The following is a 23,487-nucleotide window of genomic DNA, read 5'->3' as shown; positions in this document are numbered from 1 at the left end:
TTTAAGAAGTTAGAATTTAGTCTATGCTTCATGAATTAGCTTCTCGTAACGCGTTTCTTATTTCTCTCCAATGTATTGGGAAATAAACAGCGTAACGTAATTATATTAATTTAATTGTGATTGTTTACGTTATGTGAAAACTGAATAATGATTGTGCAATGTGAAATAAGCGGCGTGACGGACCTAAATGAACGGCTTTAGTCGGAGCATTCCTCGCTCTGCGAAGTGACGCCATTTTACGGGAATGATCAGCTCGCGGCTGCCTCATAATAAGCCTGATGTAAGGAGCGCTTCGCTAAAACGGATGCATGGAAACGAATCTTTACTGTTATACTCGTACTGGACGTACGATTTCAGAGGTAAAGTCGTTGTATACAATGTTATCATCGTGATAAATATTTAAATATAATGCTTCGATTCCGCCTCTCTTAGTACGTCTTTTGTTTCTAACCAGTCAAAAGTAAGCACATGTTTTAATTTTTTCAGAAAACTATGGAAGATGGTAATAATGCCAATACGAAAGATGATAAACACGCGTTAGCGTCTTTGGCGAACTGTTACGACGAGAGGAGCTTTAAATTGACTGCAAATGGGCACGATCTGGAAGACGGGCCGCCCAGCCAGCCCGGGGAGGCGCGCGCCGAGGCCGCAGCCCCGCGCCGCGCCAGCGCCGAGGCGCCGCACCCGGACAGGATTAGAAAACGTATTAACCCTTTGCGAATACACCTTGGCAAGCGGCCTTTTGTGGATAACTCCCAACAGTATTGTGGCACAGTGAAAAAAAAGAGACCCTCTGTAAATAAACCCATTGAATCAAGTATATTACCCAGGAATAATATACCCAGAGTTCCTAAATTAATACCAAAACGCTTACACAATGTCATGCCTACAGTTGATAACAGTGCAAAAGATAGTGAACACAACAAGCCTGTGCCCCGGCTCGTGCCAAAAAGTCAGCTGGCACAGTTCAAGAAAGGTAAACCGGAAAAGGGATCCCAGTTGAAAGAATATGCCCAAAGCTTAGGATTACAACCAATGGTCAAATTCAAGTGTCGGAAATGCTGTTCCATGTCATTCAAGACCCTTGCTATGTTGAAAGAACATCAACTAGTATGTCGGGCTCAAGCTAAAGAACCTGCCCTGAGTTCTGAGGCAGCTCCGAATACAGAAGCAAGCACTGGAGGCCCATCCAGGGTAACAAGGAAGGTCTATCTCTGTTCAGCATGTGGTACATATTATGAAAACTGGAATTTGTTTCTTCACATGAGAGAAGTCCACAACAGACATATCTGCCTGTTTTGTCTAGGAATGTTTTCAAAAGCTGAGAAACTGTCTGCCCATTTGACCAATAAGCACAATGTACAGGAATTTAACTATGAAACCAAGGAAGACTTTTTTAATGTTTACAATGGGACTCTGTATTTGATGTGCTGTATGTGTGATGAGATTTGCAGTGAAAAGGATGACTTTTTCAATCATGATTGCAACAATGTGAAACCCAAACCAGTGCCGGTACTTGTTAGTAAAAATGCAGTAAAATCCAACAATGTTACAAAGTTGAAAACAAATGATTCATCAGCTAATGGACCTGCCACAGTAGCAAAAGAATTGACCAAACATGTTAATGATAATAGATTTGACAAGAAAGAAATAGTTGAAGAGAAATTGGAGACAGTGACATCACAAAGTGGTAAGGTTTTACAAAATACAAATGATTCTGAGACAGTACATAGTGACACTAGCATCAACTCTGACAATTCTACATCATCTGGCAAGGCTACCAGCAAAGATACAAAAGATTCCGGCATGGAATTAGATAGTTCTAGTACTAAACCCACAAGTCCTCTCCAAGCAAGAGAGCCAAGCCCAGAAATACATAATGATCATCACAATGGAGACGATAATTCTGAAAGCTCAGATGAAAGTGACTCTCAGACTGATGAAAGGCATAATGAATATAATTCATCTTTCATACCTCCATCAACAAAACCTGAAGAACCAATTTGTCCACCTGTTGAGAGGGAAAAGGAAGGCATAAAATTGAAATTAAGTTTGAACAATGCAAATTCACCAGTCATTATTAATTCTACTGTTGATCCCACTGTTGGGCAGCATAGTGCCAACAAGCCACCAAGCAGAATGAGGAGGCCTCCCAAGAGGTATGAAAAGGATGCTCTTCCACCACAGCGATCTGAAAAAGATACTCCTCCTCCTCAGCGGTATGAAAGGGAAACCTTTGCTCCTTTCCGGTATGAAAAAGACATCCTCGACACACCATTTTTGCCAAAAACACCATCAATCAAAATGACCATTTGTGATAAAGCTGATAGCCCATTTGTTAAAACAACTATATATGAAAATGATCAAGATACCACATTAAAGGCTCTTCTGAACAATAATTTAGAAAACACTACGAAAACTCTAGAATATAAGCCAGAAAACACAATAAAAACCACAATTTACGATAACAAAGTGGAGGATGATAATGCTATGAACAGGGTGCCCAAGTTAACTGTAAGAGTCCCTAAAGAACTTTTGGATAAGGACTCTTCCAGTGACGATTCATCAGATAGTGATTATGGGGATAAGTTAACAGTTGATGAAAATCAAAAAGACATAGAGCCACCACTTGTACCTAAAGAGAGTTTAGAAGCAGAACCAACAGTTTTGGAAAACCCTGTACCACCACTGGAAAATGTCAAAGAAGAGTTTGACCCAGAAATAGAGGAGCCAATACAAGTAACAGATGATATCCCTGCTGATGTAGAAGCCGAGCCCAAGACTGAGACAACTGATGATGTAAATGTTGATGTCAAAATTGAAGATCCAACTGCAGATGAGCAGCTGCCATTGATTCAGCTGAATTTAGATAGGCCATTGGATAAGTACCCACTTAAAGAGCTACTAAAAGTTTTCTTGGCTTCTACAATATTCAACTGTGTTTATTGCAATCATGTACGGAAGATTGCAGTGAACTGTGAGCATTTATCCCTGCACATGGTGGAGCAGCACCGCTTCTGTGCCACAGTCGACAGCATCACGGCCGAGGAGCTGCTGCCGGAGACCATAACTGCCAAGGTGCGCGCCGGCGCCGCAGAGCTCAGTACTGTGTACATCAACTTGGACTCATATGACAGTGTTGACAATAGTGAGGGTGTTCAGTTTGACCACATCTTTGAATGTTTTCAATGTTTTTTTAAAACTCCTGTCCACAAAGATCTCTATTTACATAATCGGAAAATGCATCAGAGAACAATTTTGTTGTGTGTTATGTGTAAATCTAATTTTTATAGTTATAGTGAGTTATTATGTCATTTATGCCCTGGAACATATGATTCTGAGTATGAAATTAAGTTTAGATGCTGCTTGTGCAATGTAGATTCAATACCATCGTCATTTAGGTTAATGGTTCACCTTAGGAAGATTCACCATGCATGTAATGTATGTTTAGAATTCTGCCACAGTCAATCGCGCCTTTCTAACCATGTTTGGAAACATAAACTGCACCACTTATGCTATCGCTGTGGTATAGCCTACAGAAATAAGCCAGATATAACCAAACATTTATTTTGGAAACATGGAACAGAAAGTGTCATGTGCAAAAAATGTATGCAAAAGAAGTGGCCTCATGTGTACCACTTTTGCACACCTCCAACGGTATTTGCATGTGACGAATGTAACTTACAATTCACAAGAGCTGTGTATCTGAAAGTCCATAAGAGATTCCATTCTGAAGAGTTTCCACATGTCTGCACAGAAGAAGGTTGTACAGAGAAATTTGTTTCCAAGAAGCTTCTGAAGAAACATGCTGATGAACATATAAAAAAATTATTTACAGAAGATCTGAATGCAGAAAAACCTACCGCAGCTGAACAAAATCCCGCCGATAGTAAAGATCCAATTCCTGTTATAGACTTAGTTAATGATAAGCCTGAAGAAGCTGGAACTTCTGATATAAAACCTGAGCCGGGCTCTGAACTATTATCTAAAAAATCTAAGAAGAAGAAGTTAAAAGACAAGGATGCATTGCTCTTGGATGTAAACCTGCCAGCTTTAAATCTCTCAGAAAGCGACAGTAGTGACGAGTCAGACAGTGGCGCTCCACCGGCTACGGCACCAGCCCTAGTGAGAGATGAGAAAACTGCTGATGAAGAAAAACCGGAAATTACAGATCCCACTATTGCTGCGACAGACACAGTTGACTCAGCTGCAAATGTGGCTCCAAGTAAAGTAGAAGAAGAAGGTGAACCTGCTGAGGTAAAACCTGAGCATGAGAAAGTTTTGGAGATCTATCACAACTTACAAAAGTATCAGGCTAAAGCAGAGAAAGAAAAGACCCCACCACTGGTCCCCATAAGGAAACATGTTTGTGAATCTGACCATGATTACTGCTTAGTACCAAACGATTTAAATGGTGACGAAGATATGTTTAGTTTAGACAAAAAGAAAAATAGAAAGTCTCCTAAAAAGAGACATGGAGATCTATCATCATCAAGCAGTAGCAGTAGCGACAGTGACTCGAGCTGCTCTTGCGGCTCCAACTGCAGCTGCTCGTCCAGCAGCGGCTCTTCGTCGTCTACTTCTTCAGATTCCGATTCATCTGATGAATCTGGCAATGAGAAGAAAAAGAATAAGCAACTACGGAAAACGCTACCCAATAGAAGATTAAGCAATGGATCCAATGTAGATGTAATGGGTATGTCGGAGACGCCGATACTAGTTCCAGAAAAGCCTGAACCGCCTATCAATGAAACAGATCTAGAGACCGATGAAAGTGAAACGGATGAAGAATTTTATGACGAGCACCCGCAGAAACTAGCCAATAAATTACATGCGGAGAAACGAAACCAGTTATTACTGCTAGCCTCTGTCGCCCCGTCGGACGGAGGGTCTGTGTCGGGAGAGCCGAGCCGCGCTGCCACGCCAGTCAAGGAAGAAATCGAGCCCAAGATAGAAAGTGAAATAAAAGATAAACCATCGAGCAGTAAAAAGAAAAGCAAGAAGAAAAAGAAATCCAAGAGCTCTAAGAAACATGCCCCCATTAAAGTGAACATTCCTAAGGACATTATTGCCAAATCTGAGATGGAAACACCCGTAACGCCGTTGATACTGAATAAAATGACCATTTCCTTGAAATCGAACACGGTTCATATCCCGGAAGCTCCTATACCATCCCCTTCCTTGACCCCGACTAACCTGAAACCGAGTACCCCAACCGCTTCCGTGTCCGATAGCAGTAAGCGCGCTTCGAAGAGAAGACGCGTGCCCAATAAATTTTACGGCTACTGTGAAGACGACGGAAATCAGCAGGCGACAACTTCGGCATTAAAACCGCATCTACCTCCAAAACTTGAATGGAGAAAAGAGGATTTGCCTTCGCCCGTTACGCATAAAGCTAAGAAAGAAGTGCCTTCAACGACTCTCTCCCATAGAATGTACAATTATCCGGAGCCCACGCATACCCACATTAGATTGACCGCTCCGATCCCCGACCCCGAGCCGCCGCGAATCTTAATGAACTCTGAATCTATGGATTCTAGCGATTCCGACTCGAGTGAGGAAGGAGCGTTGGAGATATACCAGCCGATGGCGGGGTACGGGAGCACCGTGCAGGCGCCGGCGCCGGCTCCGGCACCGACGTACCTGAACTCGGGCACGTCGAGCCTGCCCTACCCCTTCCAGCGGCCGCCGGTGCGGCAGGCGCGCGAGGGCGAGAGCGTGTACTGCTACTGCCGCTGCCCCTACGACGAGGTCTCGGAGATGATCGCGTGCGACGCCGAGGGCTGCGCCATCGAATGGTTCCACTTCGAGTGCGTCGGCATCATGGTCCCGCCCAAGGGCAAGTGGTACTGCCCTGAGTGTAGGAAAAATCAAACTTTCTCAGGTTACAGATAAGTAAATTTAGGTTGTAAATATGTAACTTTACCATATTGTTATTCTGTATATAACTTATTAATGATGTAGATACTTTAGCTTTACCTGTATTGTATATCTTTGTAGGTAGTCTGTGTAAGTTTTAGGTTACTAGGTCTGAAGAAATGTATCATTGTTACAAAAGTACATGTTATGCTTGATACCGGCTGTGCGGCAAAATCTGTAACCTGGCAAATTGTTAATGACATTAACCAATACAGCAAAGTGGAAATATAAATCCGATTTTTGATACCAACTAGCTTATTTTATTTTATTTGATTTTATAGTTCCTTCCTTCATATCATTATATACTTTTTTCGTACACCATGACCATTCATAATGGTTGTGCCCATGGCCCATCACAAAAATAAATCCCTTATAGTGTTGTGTGGGTGTGATTACAGAACCCTCGGGGCGCGAGTCCGACTCGCACTAATCCGGCTTTTCATTAGTTCATGACTCATGTCATGACTTTCTTTTCGATTAATTTGATACAAGCGTATATTAAAAATCAATTTAAACACCTCTTGCGTGCTTATTGTATAGAGATGTTAAAGCAAATCTTGTCAGTAGAAAAAGGCGCGAAATTAAAATTTTCTATGAGACGATATCTCTTCGCGCCTACATTTTTCAAATTTGCCGCCTTTTTCTACTGACAAGATCTGTTGACCAACTATAGATGTAGTGCAGTCCCGGACGGAAACAGCCTGGCCTGCTTAACTACGGCGATTATCAAACTGCACGGGCACGGACTTCAGATTCTCATATAAACTTAAACACCGCATTTCGGCGCAGTATGAGAAGCGCATTATTCTGAAATTGATTGTGGGTAGGTAGCAAAGAATATAATACTCTGGTAGGTAGAGTTAGACCAAGAAAAGTCTGCACGATTTTGATAGCACACAGCACACGTACACAGTGCAAGTGCTATTTATACGTCATAATTTCATAGAAGTTTGACGACACAAAGTTCTAAATTAGAACCAAAGATTAGAACTTCTAATAAACCACAAACTAATTAGTGCCTTTTATCGACCTATTATTTTACGAACCTTGTCATATTTTAACCATTTGACAACTTGTTAAAAATAAATAGAAGTAATGTCATGCGAGTAGCGCATTTATTGTAAGACGAGACTTGTAAAATATCGCCATGGCCTCCGCATTCGCAGATTACACAGTGTGCCCCAATGACAACAAGTGCAAATTGATGGGTAAGAGAACTACAACACCGTTGAAATAAATCTAAGTAATACCCTCTACTAATAGGTACAAACTGACCTATCTCACTTGGTAAGACGATGTGAGATTAAGCTCACTGGTCTGTTTACAATACGAGGACCTGGGCGCATTTTAACTAACATAACAAATTCGTTCTGACTTTTCAAACCAAACGTAACAACAAACCTAGTTGCAGTCTCCTTAAATTCGTGTAAGTAAAACCATGACTATTGAGTCGCAAGACTTATTTCTACAGGTACCTATGCGAAAAACTCGTAGGTAATCTAATATGTATTTATTAAGCATGATATACCTACATACATTATAATAAATTGTTGCTTTAATGCGGGTTCGAAACAGTTGAGTAGCATATTGGCTACGGAAAAGTGACCGTAATGCATTTACACACAGTAGTTATTAATGTTATTATCATTTATCTCAACATCTATAAAAGGCTGAGCCTTCCGAACCGCAACGGAGTGCATATTACCAGTTTACCACGTAGGTACCCGCCACTATAATAATAAATTTTATAATAATTATAATAAATGAATTCCTTCTGGGTACCTTACCTTACTATATATACCTGTGTCCAATTGGTGTCCAAAAGCAAATCGTGACAAATCTGGTCGGATCGCACGACACCGTTGATTGGGCAGCATGTCTTTGTCTATCGGTCGTTTTACTTGTTTTGTCAATGCAAGGGGATAACCCGGTGACTGTGCCGATATGATGATGACCTCAATCTAAATAATTAGGTACGAGTAGTTTGCTAAGTAGGTAAGTTTATGAGGCTGTGTGTGAAAAGTTTCCGTGGGTAGGTTGAGCAAATTCGGCACTACTGGTAGGTGAGTTAGAGAGATGTTATTAAGAGGCTCACAAAATAAGCTGTGGAAAAAGTGGGTTATGTGTGTGTAGGTGGTGACGGTCAATGGAAATAACTATATTTTATGAGTCATGTACGCATGCACCTATAGGTAGGCTCTGCGACTGGCAGTATATCGCGTCACGCTTGATTTATAATAGGTACTTATACCTACGCGACAACGATGACTTTGATATTTTCTTAGTTCGTTCTATTCCAGTCCGTGTTATTCCAAATGAGATGATGCACAGTTAAATACTTGTTAAATGCATTCTTATCAATCTCATTATGTGGAAGGTATGTAGTTGATATAGTAACAGCACCAGTCATGGGACATTTAAGAGGAAATTTGGAGTATTTATGATATTTCCCGTATACATGTAAATGGTCTACTGCTTAGCGTGTTAAAAGATGAAAGTCCTACACGTCTTTCATGTTTTAGGCGTGTTGTATCAAAGATACAGCAATTAGTTTCCACATATTTAACAAATTAAAACTATGCTTTTTTTCTCCAGTCATGGACACCAAAGCTCCAGTAATGGGCCCCCGGTAATGGACGTGGATCCAGTAATGGGCCCCCTATAATGGACATTGCTCTATCAGTATAAAATATTGAAAAGGGGAATAAGTTACGGCAAATAAATCAATTTTTGGTATAAGCTTTTATCGCTGAATGTATTTTTCTTTCCACAGCCAATTATTATTGTATTAGATCCATCGAGACAATTCTAATATACCCAAACACAATTAGTTAGGGTTTATTGCGATAAAGTTCCCATGTCTCCATCATCAGATAAGGTCCATGTTATCATAATATTGCATTATCATCTGATTTGCATACTTAATTACGTACTTACACAAAATTTCAACTGAATCAGAAATCGAAAAGTGGCTCAAATTCAGCTACCAAGATTGGACCCACACTATCTAACAGGGCAAGTTAAATAAAAGTTTGGAAAAACGATATTAATTTATCCGAAGTCCGAGAATACCTCCTGATTGACATATTTCGTAACTACATTTTACTTCTGTATTGTTTAAACATGAAATTATGGCATAGCAAGCATCATTCTGTCATTTGTCCCATCATAGGAGGTACGCAGTTTTACAGCTCCTATAATGGGATTGGGCCAAATACCACTATTTTTTTACATCTGTGGAGTCACAACATAGTGTGTTGTATACCTTATCTCATGGTAAATGCAACTAACAAAACACATTCTAGTTTTCATCAAGTATTAATTAATTGAAATTTAATAAATTAACTCACCTCTCTTAGCGAAGTTGTTAAGAATTCGTAGTGGTATTTTTTTTCAGTGACACGACAACTTTTGGGTTGACGCCAATTTCTTAAAAAGCAACCAAATTTAATGAAACTTCAAACTGAAACAGCTCTAGGACTCTTATTTATGATAATATACAGCCAGTGTTTATAAACTACTTTTAGATACTTATTTTAGAGGAATTATGTTTTTTTGTCCCATTACTGGTTCCACGCCCATTATCTAGACACGCGGCAGCGTGTCAAGCCAAGTTCAAGCAAAGGAACTGGCTAGCCAGCGCCAAGTGTAATATTACACGAACCACTTGGTGCCACTTTTGACCCTTCTATAACTCAAAACATCTTTAACGTAAACACATAAAACTACGTGTGTTTAATTATATCCATAAGGACATCTAGAAGCCCAAATAGACACGCGGCAGCGTGTCAAGCCAAGTTCAAGCAAAGGAACTGGCTAGCCAGCGCCAAGTGTAATATTACACGAACCACTTGGTGCCACTTTTGACCCTTCTATAACTCAAAACATCTTTAACGTAAACACATAAAACTACGTGTGTTTAATTATATCCATAAGGACATCTAGAAGCCCAAATTTCATGAAGCTAGCTCAAACGGTTATAAAGATATGAAGGTCAAAAAGTCGTAAATTTTAAGACTGACTGACATACCTATAGTACCTAAACCTAACCTACTTCCAGATGACCTAGAAGGATGAAATTTGGAATCCAGCTCAGTTATTGTGTGAAAGCGTAGGAAAAAATCTAAAAATTAAAAAAAGTTATAAAATAGGGGGGGTCCCCATACAAAAAAACCATTTTTTATTGTGACTGACATATAAGTACCTAAACCTAACCTACTTCCAGATGACCTAGAAGGATGAAATTTGGAATCCAGCTCGGTTATTGTGTGTAAGCGTAGGAAAAAATCTAAAAACAAAAAAAAGTTAATAAATAGGGGGGGTTCCCATACAAATTTCTTTTTTATTGTGACTGACATATAGTACCTAAACCTAACCTACTTCCAGATGACCTAGAAGGATGAAATTTGGAATCCAGCTCGGTAATTGTGTGTAAGCGTAGGAAAAAATCTAAAAATAAAAAAAGTTAAAAAATAGGGGGGGTCCCCATACAAAAAACCTGTAATACGCGCTAAACAACCGGCCCACGGTGTGTCGTTGGCGGCGCGTGGCACCACATAATTAATACAAAGAACAGAAGTAAAAAACATGCAGCGGAAACACAAGAAAAAACATTAAATCTCAATACCTGCCTAGTTTTCTTTACAAAAAGTATTGATATCCCATCAAAAACATAAATGTAAAAAAGGAGAGCCAAGTTCAATACAAAAATTATGCTTGGCTGTGGGGTTCGCCGCAAAAAGAATGGAGATTTAAATGAGTGCCAAGTTCTATGCAAAATCCAAATATGTATTTATAGGAACAAAATAACATTATAAACAAGTATTAAACTCTATTTCTTTGCTTTATTGGATACCTATAACAATTGCTGTTATTTAAAAAAAATGTGAGATCTTAAAGTAGGTTAGATTTGGCTTGGCCAGTTTTTATCAGAATTACAAAATATATATGTTGAATAACTTTATAAAATGATTGATGTAATGAAAACTGGCCAAGTCAAATCTAACCTGCTTTAAGATCTCGCATTTTTTTTAAATAACAGCAATTGTTATAGGTATCCAATAAAGCAAAGAAATAGAGTTTAATACTTGTTTATAATGTTATTTTGTTCCTATAAATACATATTTGGATTTTGCATAGAACTTGGCACTCATTTAAATCTACATTCTTTTTGCGGCGAACCCCACAGCCAAGCATAATTTTTGTATTGAACTTGGCTCTCCTTTTTTACATTTATGTTTTTGATGGGATAGGGTATACTACTATAGATACCTAGTTGTAATAAAGCTTCATGATGTAAATTAGCAATGTTACGACTCCAAAATTTTAATAAATATTAGGTCATTTGACCTTGGTACCTTTCCTATAGGTATACTCTATGCGTGACGCCAGTTTTAAGTCCGAAAGAGGTGCTAATGAGTTCAATTTGCTTCAATAAGCTAAGCAGTTTTCTCTGGCATTGCTTGAGGGAGAAAGCATGATGGACAAGATTCAAAGAACCGACTTAAAAATAAAGATCGCCTTAGTAAATAAACGCGTTTACACTACACTATTTCTTGGATGGGGTGGTGCATGTAAATAAACTTAGGGCGAACTCCGCCACATAGATCAATTTATACTATAGGGCCCGAGAAATTAGAAGGTACCATAGTCTAAAAAGATAGTTGAGAAGAATTCTTGAATTTCGTATTTAAATGTCTCATTTATTTTGTGCTTCCGGTATCCGTAGGTGTTAGGTAGGCACACTAAATGGTACCTTACAGTCGCCATTAGGTATCAAGCACATATCGCTATAAGCATTAGGTATCAGATATGGCCACTGCCATGGAGTTTACAAATAGGTATCTGAATTCTGAACAGATAAAATATTCTCTATTATCAAGACGTGGAAGTGTATATCTATTCATATACCTATATATTCTTGAGGATCTTGGCCGCACCAATATATCGCTACCGCCCAATGTACGGAAAAGTACAGCGCCATCTACGTTAGCTGTCAAACTCGAAGCATGAGTTTGTTAGTGGGACCTTGGCAAAACCTATAATCCACAATACGGCTTTGTGGACGCAGCCGCAGCAGTAGAGAAGTCTTGTAATTTTTGTACTTATGCACTACGCTACTATAGTCAGTGAACTACATTGGCCTTTCCCAACGTCACCGATAATCGCATGCGATTTGCATTGCATTTTGCGGCATTTGATCGATCTGTCGGCGGCCGATCGTAAGATCAGGCATATCGTGAAATTCCTAGGCATATCGTGAAACGTGAAAATCTTTGACTTGTTCCCTGAGTTGACGGACAGTTTGCCCTTTGGGCATCTGAAGCAACCTAACGAACCTATCCTATCTATACAGTATGTAAACTTACTAAAACCATTTACTCAACCCCGTTAATGAATAGGTCACACTGAGCAACTTTTACTATGGCACCATCCCCGAAATCGCAAAAAAGAAATTGATTCTCCCATAGAAAAATTAAATGCTAGACCAGCAAAATGTATGAAACAACCAAATTTTTTTTCGCGATTTCGGGGTCGGTGCCCTAATAAAAGTTGCTCAGTGTGATCTACACATTAACGGGTTTGAGTAAATGGTTTTAGTAAGTTTACATACTGTATATTGGTTTAATGTGACTATCGTCAAAACATTACACAGGAACATTACGATCTGCCTGATCTTACGATCGGCCGCCGACAGATCGATTGAATTTGTTGCTCCTATACTTAGCCAGCAATTACCTGCCTAAAATCGCATACCACTTGTTGCCTTACAAGTGATCTGAGCACTGCCACCGCGTTGGCCAGTAGTCCTCTTCTCTTGACAGTTATGTTTTTGATTCCAGAGAACGCTGCTCCTAAATACGAGTACGATGTGATGAGGTTAACGACCACGAAAAGTAAGTGCTACTTAGTTTGTTAAAATTCTGATCAAAAAAGATGTTCGGCGAAATCAAATGGAAACGGCGAAAACGATCTGCAAATTCTCTAGGTATCTCTGAACAGTAAATTTATATTCAGGTTTAGAAGATTTTGAACATTTGGCCCGCGCAACTACTTTTACTGCAATTTACGTACGCTTTTACCCTAATTCGTACTCGTAATGTGATTATATTCTCTTTGCTCGTAATATCAGTTTGTTATGTTGCTCGTAATAGGTATAAGTTGAAATGAAAAAATAATTTTGCTCATGCATTTATCATAGGCTTCCATTTGATGCTTTATAGCTCAATAGTGGGACCGGATTTTTGCACTAAAAGTTTTGATAATTCTAAAGTTGAAAAAGTGATACTTATCTGATATAGGACATATTTTTAAGCATATATGCTATATATGATGAAAAGTTAGAACGAGCGTTAGATATAAATTAGGTATTTATATATTTTTAGTAATGATTTTTTAATATTGAATTAAAGTGCAGTGTTTAAGTTCCATTGTTTATAATATGTATGACGCTTTATAATGTAAAATTATTAGAATTTTTTTTAACGTGCTTCTTTGTCAAACTACAATTAGCTTATTATTTTGTCGATATTGAATTAAAGTTTAATAAATCCACAACAACATATCTAAATTTATAAGTTAATAGGCAAGCTAAAAAGCTAGAAGAATAAGATATATGCTTTAGAATTAATATGCGTTTTTTGTCCTATAAGATCTAATATTGAATTAGAGTCTGTAAAAATAAGTCTATTACTATAAAATAATATACGCAGCCATATTATGGAAAGTAAGAAATTTATGTGTGTAGCTTGCATTGTAATAGTAAAATCTAGTTAAAAAGGCGCGAAATTCATACATACGCCGTGCTGGTCCGTCAGTCGCCGGCGTGGCGCTCGAGGGCCTATCATAGCCTACCTATACCTCGCCCCTCGCCCCACCTCCCGCTCAGTAACACTGTCTGTCTTTTCTTATCATTCATTTGTTTGTTTACCGTGCACATATATAAATTAGATGCGGACATTACGTGAAATTAAAATATCTTATTAAGTAAAAATACCTACAGCTGGTCAATCAGATCTTGTCAGTAGAAAGAGGCGGCAAATTTGAAAAATGTAGGCGCGAAGGGATATCGTTCCATAGAAAGTTTGAATTTCGCGCCTTTTTTAGTGACAAGATTTGCTTGACCAGCTATATTTCATTATCTTGACTAATATTGTAATAAAAATGTACAAGATATTCACAACTATTTTTTAACCGACTTCCAAATCCCAACGGAGGAGGTTATCAATTCGGTTGTATGTTTTTTATTTTTTTTATTTTTTTTTTATTTTTTATGTTTGTTACTCCATATCTCCGTCATTACTGGACCGATTTTGAAAATTATTTTTTTGATTGTATGTATATGCATACAGATTGGTCCCGTTTTTGTCAAAATCCAGTTCTGATGATGGGATCCATGAGGAATCGACGGAACTCCTCAAATCTTAAAGGCATACATATGGTGATTTTTGTGTTTTTATCAACAAATCAAGCATATACATTCAAAAACGTGACATTTGATGAAGTAGAACTGCTGATGATGATCAGAACGGAACTCTTCAACGACGCATAGTTCACCTTTGGCGATTTGTCCTCTTCGTTATGTTTGTTAAGCAAGTTAAGTTTTTAAGCCACAATTTTATCAAGCTTGAGTTCTGATGATGGGATCCATGAGAAATCGAGGGAACTCCTCAAATTTTAAAGGCATGCGTATAGAGATTTTTGTATTTTCATCAGAAAATCAAGCATTTTCATTAAAAACTGTCGCATTTGATGAAGTGGAACTGCTGATGATGATCAGAACGGAACTCTTCAACAACGCATAGTTCACGTTTGGCGATTTGTCCTCTTCGTTATGTTTGTTAAGCAAGTTTAGTTTTTAAGCCACATTTCTGTCAAGCTCGAGTTCTGATGATGGGATCCATAAGGAATCGAGGGAACTCCTCAAATCTTAAAGGCATACGTATAGAATTTTTTGTATTTTCATCGTAAAATCAAGCATTTACATTAAAAACTGTCGCATTTGATGAAGTGGAACTGCTGATGATGATCAGAACAGAACTCTTCAACGACGCATAGTACATGTTTGGTGATTTCGAATTTCGATTTTGACTTGGACTGGGACCCGGACTCATACCCGGATCCGGTTCGGACCCGGACTCGGACTCGGACTCGGACCCGGACTCGGACCCGGACTCTGACCCGGACTCGGACCCGGACTCGGATCCGGACTCGGACTCGGACCCGGACCCGGACTTGGACCGGGACTCGGACCCGGACTCTGACTCAGAGACCCGGACCTTGACCCGGAAAACCACTATGATACCTAAACTAAATAAACCACTATGATTACCTACCATAAAATGTGGGTATGATGATGCCAAACCCCTCCCGCTCAAACTCCCGTACACCGCACCGCATGCGCCGTTAAGTGGGTTAGGTTAGGTTTGAACTGCGATCCTCACAGAACCGAACAAAAGTGGGTTAGGTTTGGTTAGAACTGCGAGTCTTACAGAAACGAAATGCTACTAGAAAAGTGGGTTTGATTAGGTTCGAACTGCGATCCTCACAGAACCGAGATATGAACTGCTATCAGAGAAGTGGGTTAGAGCCGCCTTAGGCTAGATAACTACGACCCTTACGGAAACGAAATGCTACTAGAAAGTACTGGTTTTACCTCCTTTTCTACATAGTGCACCATCTACCATAATCTTTCACCGGGCCCCATAGAAGTCGGTTTTTTAACCGACTTCCAAATCCCAAAGGAGGAGGTTATCAATTCGGTTGTATGTTTTTTATTTATTTTTATTTTTTTTATTATTTTTTTTATTTTTTATGTTTGTTACTCCATATCTCCGTCATTACTGGACCGATTTTGAAAATTATTTTTTTGATTGTATGTATATGCATACAGATTGGTCCCGTTTTTGTCAAAATCCAGTTCTGATGATGGGATCCATGAGGAATCGACGGAACTCCTCAAATCTTAAAGGCATACATATGGTGATTTTTGTGTTTTTATCAACAAATCAAGCATATACATTCAAAAACGTGACATTTGATGAAGTGGAACTGCTGATGATGATCAGAACGGAACTCTTCAACGACGCATAGTTCACCTTTGGCGATTTGTCCTCTTCGTTATGTTTGTTAAGCAAGTTAAGTTTTTAAGCCACAATTTTATCAAGCTTGAGTTCTGATGATGGGATCCATGAGAAATCGAGGAAACTCCTCAAATTTTAAAGGCATGCGTATAGAGATTTTTGTATTTTCATCAGAAAATCAAGCATTTTCATTAAAATCTGTCGCATTTGATGAAGTGGAACTGCTGATGATGATGAGAACGGAACTCTTCAACGACGCATAGTTCACGTTTGGCGATTTGTCCTCTTCGTTATGTTTGTTAAGCAAGTTTAGTTTTTAAGCCACATTTCTGTCAAGCTCGAGTTCTGATGATGGGATCCATAAGGAATCGAGGGAACTCCTCAAATCTTAAAGGCATACGTATAGAATTTTTTGTATTTTCATCATAAAATCAAGCATTTACATTAAAAACTGTCGCATTTGATGAAGTGGAACTGCTGATGATGATCAGAACAGAACTCTTCAACGACGCATAGTACATGTTTGGTGATTTCGAATTTCGATTTTGACTTGGACTGGGACCCGGACTCATACCCGGATCCGGTTCGGACCCGGACTCGGACTCGGACTCGGACCCGGACTCGGACCCGGACTCGGACCCGGACTCGGACCCGGACTCGGACCCGGACTCGGACCCGGACTCGGACCCGGACTCGGACCCGGACCCGGACCCGGACTCGGACCGGGACTCGGACCCGGACTCGGACCCGGACTCTGACTCAGAGACCCGGACCTTGACCCGGAAAACCACTATGATACCTAAACTAAATAAACCACTATGATTACCTACCATAAAATGTGGGTATGATGATGCCAAACCCCTCCCGCTCAAACTCCCGTACGCCGCACCGCATGCGCCGTTAAGTGGGTTAGGTTAGGTTTGAACTGCGATCCTCACAGAACCGAACAAAAGTGGGTTAGGTTTGGTTAGAACTGCGAGTCTTACAGAAACGAAATGCTACTAGAAAAGTGGGTTTGATTAGGTTCGAACTGCGATCCTCACAGAACCGAACTGCTATCAGAGAAGTGGGTTAGGTTAGGCTAGATAACTACGACCCTTACGGAAACGAAATGCTACTAGAAAGTAGGTACTGGTTTTACCTCCTTTTCTACATAGTGCACCATCTACCATAATCTTTTACCGGGCCCCATAGAAGTCGGTTTTTTTTTCTTAAAAATTATTACTATACATAGTTTGTCAAAGGACTGTCTCATTTCAAACATAGACAGGGAGAATCATCATACTATCTTTGACTTACACTAGTACTAGCACCCAAAAGAAAAGGATGAATATAGTTTTTTGTTTTTATTTACTGACAAATTGGTTTGACCAACTATACCTATTTCTGGTTCCTATTGTCATGTCCTGTCCTATTCAACGTCAATATCATAATATGTATATTATAAACCAACTGCTCAATATTACAAGGTATACATCTTGAATATACAATAAGGTAAGTGGCCTCACTTACCTTATTGTATATTCCGTGTGGGCCGTATATGCCTATATACAGCCCACCTTAAATTAAAATGGTTTTTTTTAATAAACAGGATATGAAGTATGAAAACTCACTCAAATAGGTTTCTCATTTATTTAAGTTTCTTCATTATACCAAAACAGTTATAAAAATATTACGATACTCTTGGAAAATATACCTTTTATAAAAGTCCTATTATGGGCCTTATTGAACACTACCAGTGTATTACTTAATCCCGCAAAAAATAATCATTTTGACATGTGACAGTTTTTAACTTAAGAGTTATACATATACAAATAACAATATTTGATACTTCATAACAGGAGGATTTATTTATAATAATAATAAGTGAAAATAATTATTTTGGGTCTTAATAACTAAAGATATAAAAATTGTCTAGTTTACGCGAGAATAGTAGGTAACTAAACATAAATCTTTATTAGTTACAGTAGTCTCATCTTTTAACATCTGGGGGCACGGCAGTGCCCCCGCCAAGACGAGAAAAGCGCAAGGGTATCTACCTTTTCTCGAAGCGCTTCGTCGTTTTTTGGAACCCTCATAACTTGGGGTTGGATTATACCAGATAAACAAAGTTCTCAGACTTATTAAGCATATCAATTGCATAGCTCTTATACTTTAGATTTTATTCATATCTAAAAACTTCGATTTCGTCACTGACTCACTCACTTGATGATCATCAATACCGGGTACTTCCTGAAGTCCTCTAAGAAGCTGAAATTTGGTATGTAAGATAGTTTTAGTACACAAACAACAAATAAATTCAAAAAAATTTTATCCCTAAGGGGATGAAGATGGGGTTCAATTTTGTATGGGAAATCAATAATCGCTGAACCGATTTAGTTGAAATTTGGTATGTAGATAGGTATTGTTATGGCGAAGGATATAGAATAGATTTCAACCACAAAGTTTTCCCTTACGGGGTGAAGGCAGATTTCAACCCCAAAGTTTACCCTTACGAGGTGAAGGGTTTATATGGGGAATCAGTAAGAAGTACATTGTGTAACAGATGCCCCCAGATACTTATTTCAGGATTTTTAATAGTAAATCACCCCCAACCCTTTAAATTAGGGGATGGAAAAACATTTTGATGTAAAATGTTGCCCAAACGAAACCATAAGGCTCGCACTGTCAAAAAGTTATCAGATCTCTTGCCAAGCTTCTAACTCTACAAGCCCTCTAACTTTACTAGCTCTACACCAAAAGTGTGTGGCTTGGCTGTTTCGTTTCTACAAGAACTATTGTATGTAAGTATAATACAAAAACCGCCCAAATGCGAGTCGCACTCGCGTTTCAAGGGTTCTGTACATTACACAATTTTTAACAATATATTTTTTTAGAGAAAAGTGAGTAAAATGTCTTTAAAAAACCCGTAGGGATCGGAAAATTAGGTACTTAAGTCCGACTCACGCTTGACTGCACATTTCTAATAGGTTTTCCTGTCATCTATAGGAAAAGAGCTAATATTATGTGTATTTTTTTTCATAATTTTAGACCCAGTAGTTTTTTTGCGTATTTTCTTAAATAACTTCTAAACTATTTATTTTAAAATTATGAAAAAATATATCTGAGATTCTTACAATGAGCCCCTTCATTTGATATATATACAGGGTGAAATTTAAATCACTGGCCATATTAATTCCCGGCACTAGGTAACACTTAAGGAATCTATTTAGCGAAAAAAAGAGTACATTTTTTTTTAATTTTCATTTTTCAATTTTTAAATATTTTCCACGATTCGTGGTCACCCTATTACCACAAATGTAAACAAACCTAATAGTAGGTTTTAACAACAACATCAGCAAAACCCTTATCTGACCTACACTAAACCTTATAATCGTTGCAATAGGGTCCACCCAGTTAGTGTTGGCGATGGTAGGCAGGTTTATCAATTTCGAGGGTAGTCTAAACCATTCCGTGCTAGCGGTAAACATAACGGTAAGCATAAATGATTAGTCACTCGTCACTCGCCAACCTTAAAATAATAATCACGCGCGTACTAAGGTTTAAAAAAATGATTTCGAACCGGGAATATTACGAAATGGTACGGTGTTATTTATTAAGTGGTGAGTGTTTACGTGGTGCACAAAGATTATACAAAATGGAATCAGTTCCACGCCTTCGCAGACAAGGATTGAATCCAAGATTACCATCTCGTGGGACTTTCGTTAATTGCGTCGACTTTTAATCAAATGTAAGTACATAAGTTGATTACATTTTTTAAATACGCCTGAATGCAAAGATTCCTGACCTAGTTTTTACTCATTGTTTTTAAGCCACGGACGTTTTGTTAATAATCATTAGTCAGAAATAACATTTTAGATTAAAAATGGGTTGCCTTTGCATTTTGACGGTTCTAAGCCCGTTAAAGTATGAAGGAAAAATTAGCAACTTATGTAGGTAAGCGTCTTATCTCGCTGCAATAGGGTTCATAATTGGTGACGCGATTGCAAACAGCGGGAGGGGCGGGGTGTCAATGACCTTAACTGATAAGAGAGAAGCGGGTGTAGTGGGTAGTTGTCGGTTCACCATAACGTACGAGGTTTTTAGGACAACTTGATGATGAGTTATTTCGAAAAAAATGTACTGAGCGGTATTAAAAGAAAAAACACGTGTTTAATATTTTTTCGAGTTCTTTCGGGTGTTTCAATTTGGCCAGTGATTTAAATTTCACCCTGTATATATATATATATTTTAATTTATTGAACAATAAGGACTGTATCGTTTATTATAAATACAACTTTACTTAGCCGTTTTTTCTGGTATTATATATTTTTTTTTAAATTACACATATAGTTTAATTAGTGCTTTAATAATAAGTAACATTTCGTCCTGGGAGATCACGTAAAGCATATGGTTTGGACAATATTCACCCAATCCTCCCGAGTAACTACAACGATTTTGGACAAATACTACAAGAAAATTTACGGTTTGCGAACAAGACGAGATATTACACAAAAAATTCGTACTGTGTAAACAGCAATTACATATGATTCGTAAAGCGAAACATCTGGGCATAGTCTAATCATTTCTTTTAGTTGGAAAAAAAGTTTTGGATCTGTGCTTGGTGGCCTTTTAGAGAATATGGCATGTTACTTACGACAACCCCGACTTTGGTATACAATATAACCATCATGGAGCGTTTCTATCGACCTGTTCTAGCCATGGTTCAACGCCATGAATGTCCGTTAGGCTTTGGATTTCGGTTGATTCTTTAAGCTGTTTCCCTCATTTCGCTGGCTTCAGAAATTGACGGGAATCCAAAATGTTGCATAAAAAGTCGTTTTCATGTAAAGATAAAAATTCACCACATTAATTCTGTGGATGTTCAATTGAGCAATCATGAAAAGGACACTTAGATGGCATATTTTGGCAGCATATTAACCTTTTGTTTCTTTAAATCGTACCAAGGAATCGGTGAAATAGTCTCAAATTAAGCTCGATAGGCTTGTCCAAATTACAATTGCTAGACGGTATTAAAATCATCATAAAGTTCCTAAAATAAAATAAATGTAAAACCTTCTTATATCAGATATGGCTTAAAAACACCCCCTGATTATACCTTAAGAACATAGTAATACAAAATAATACACACGTCAACAGTTAGACCAGGTTTTATTTGTATTTATAATAAACGATACAGTCCTTAAGCTAAATAAAGTACATTATTATTACAAGACCCAATATACATATCTATCTTATACTAATTAAAATTCTAACAAAATTCTCTTATATTCATTCTTATTCTAATTCTCTTATATTAATTATAACAAGATATAGTTTTTTTTTATCTATTTATCATTCATCTCAAAAATGACCCCTTTATTTGAATTTCTATTATTTACTTTACATGTACGTCCTTGGGCTATAGACTTACATGTGTATACCAAATTTCAACTTATTGGTGCAGTAGTTGCGGAGCAAATAGGCTGTGACAGACGGACAGCCAGACACACGAGTAATCCTATAAGGGTTCAGTATTTTTCCTTTTGAGGTACGGAACCCTAAAAATAATGAATTTAATAAATTTTTCACCTTATGCCCATGTGGCGGTAGCGAAACAGCCAAGCCACATATTTTGACTAAGGTGTAGAGTTAGTGAAGTTAGGGCTTGTAGAGTTTGAAGCTTGGCTCGACAAGAGATCTGACAACTTTTTGACAGTGCGAGTCTTATGGTTTCGTCTTAGCAACAAAATTTACATGAAAATGTGTTTGGTGGGATATTTTTTTACAGTATAAATATTTATTCGTAACAGTAAGTATTATCTTTTAACATAATTTTTATAGTACATCTGGTGCTACATTACGACACCGGTGCTATAATAAGCACGTTAAAACACTCCCTTTGACCGTGTTTTAAAATTCGTCACTCGTTGCAAAATATCTATTTTTCGCAATTCTATCGTAAAAGAAAAGAAAACTAACGAAGAGGTTTTACGCATACGAGGGCCACACTGAAAGTTTTGCGTAACTTTTGAATAAAACCATTTATAACCATAATAATACATTTATTGCTTCTCAAAATGTTTCCCTTTACATTCTATGCACATATTCACTTGCTCGGACCATTTTTGGAAGCATGAGGCCCAATCACTTGACTGTATGTTTTCGACGTGGTGATGAAACGTAGTAGCTGCCTTATCCGGGGTCTTAAATATCAAACCCCAAATTAAATCCTTAATTTTGGGAAATAGATAGAAGTCACAGGGTGCAATGTCTGGATTATAATCCCTATAAGAGACATTTTCCACGTTTTCGTAATTAAAAAATGTTTTTGCCTTTATTGCGGTATCGGTGGACGCATTATTATGACGCAGGAGGATGCGGCTTCTCGGTCGTCTCTCGCGGTCTTTTTCAATGACTGCGGGCACACAAATGGTAGTGTACTACTCAGTATTTAACGTTCTTTTATTATTTAAAAGTACGGTACAAAAATGTCGCGTTTAAAAAAAACAGACGATCAAAATGTTTGGTAACGCTTTTGGCTTGTTGAACTTCTATGGGCCCCCTGTCACCTTCGAAAGACCCATTGACTGGAGTAATGCCTTTTTTCCGGATCGTAGCAGTAAATCCAGGTTTCATCTCCTCTAACGATGTTATATACAGCATTTGAACTTCCTTGCTTATACTTACGCAGCATTTCTCGGCACCAGTCACAAAGTACCTGTTTTTGGACTGAAGTTAATTCGTGAGGAATCCAAAGACAACAAGGCTTCCCGACTTTTAAATATTCTTGTAAAATCTTTTGTATTTGTCTCATACCTATCCCTAATTGTCCTCAAATTTCGTCATAGGTGATTCGTGGGTTTTCTTCAATGAGTCGTCTCACAGTAGCCACGTTTCCTTGAATGATCGCCGTGGACGGTCGACCTTCACGAAAATCATTATCTAGAATAATACTGTCTCTACTAAATTCACCATACCAACGCCTCACGATGCTCAGATGTGGTGCTTCAATCCCAAAAGCATTTTGAAGGCAAGCACTACACTCTTGCGGAGTAAGCGAACTTTTAAAATCATAACAAAATCATAGCTCTAAAAATATTTTCGCGTTAAAGCCACGTTCAACGCACTGACTTACTTTGACAAGCCATTAAAAACAAAAGACGATCGATTTGTCGCCAACATTTGTCACATTCCATAATCAAAAGCCTGTATTTTTTTAAATATACAATTTATAATTTTAATGTTTACCAGTGGCCAGTAGTGCAAAACATTGTGGCCTATGTAGTAGGAGAGAGGAGGAGTTTGTTAAGAACTATAGACAATAGAAGAGGAAGGATGCTTGGGCACCTGATACGACACGACGAATTTATCAAAAATATCATAGAAGGGAAAGTTGAAGCAAACAGGAAGAGGGGAAGACCAAGGAGAGCGTACATGGATCAAATAAAGGAAAAGATCAACGTCGTGTCGTATCGGGCTGTCAAAGAGAAGGCGGAGGACCGCC

General features: G+C 38.3%; 2 protein-coding genes across 4 annotated transcripts in view; both read left to right on the top strand.

The window, feature by feature from the left end:
- Positions 1-23,487, top strand: part of LOC134664943 (thioredoxin reductase 1, mitochondrial) — a 55,377-nt gene that overhangs the window by 4,280 nt on the left and 27,610 nt on the right. The window contains exons 1-2 of one of the 3 annotated variants that reach the window (XM_063521667.1): positions 7,052-7,127; positions 12,762-12,815. In XM_063521667.1, coding sequence (XP_063377737.1) covers positions 7,067-7,127; positions 12,762-12,815 — 115 coding nt within the window. In that variant the 5' untranslated portion in view covers positions 7,052-7,066. Of the gene's footprint in view, positions 1-7,051; positions 7,128-7,514; positions 7,636-12,761; positions 12,816-23,487 lie in introns of those variants that run through there. The other 2 variants (XM_063521666.1, XM_063521665.1) reach the window with 2 other exon arrangements.
- Positions 16-6,169, top strand: LOC134664940 (uncharacterized). Its single transcript, XM_063521660.1, has 2 exons — positions 16-359; positions 487-6,169. The coding sequence occupies exons 1-2, from the start codon at positions 309-311 to the stop codon at positions 5,893-5,895; spliced, it is 5,460 nt and encodes a 1,819-aa protein (XP_063377730.1). The 5' UTR covers positions 16-308; the 3' UTR covers positions 5,896-6,169.

Source organism: Cydia fagiglandana, chromosome 6 (assembly GCF_963556715.1).
Source record: "Cydia fagiglandana chromosome 6, ilCydFagi1.1, whole genome shotgun sequence".
In the NCBI taxonomy this organism is placed as follows: domain Eukaryota; kingdom Metazoa; phylum Arthropoda; class Insecta; order Lepidoptera; family Tortricidae; genus Cydia; species Cydia fagiglandana.
Note: the sequence above shows the minus strand (reverse complement) of the source record. Positions and strands in the feature narration are given on the sequence as shown.

Coding starts and splice junctions, on each gene's coding strand:
- LOC134664940 (XM_063521660.1), top strand. CDS start 309: ATGGAAACGAATCTTTACTGTTATACTCGTACTGGACGTACGATTTCA. Junction 360..486: donor CTGGACGTACGATTTCAGAG/GTAAAGTCGTTG, acceptor TAATTTTTTCAG/AAAACTATGGAAGATGGTAA.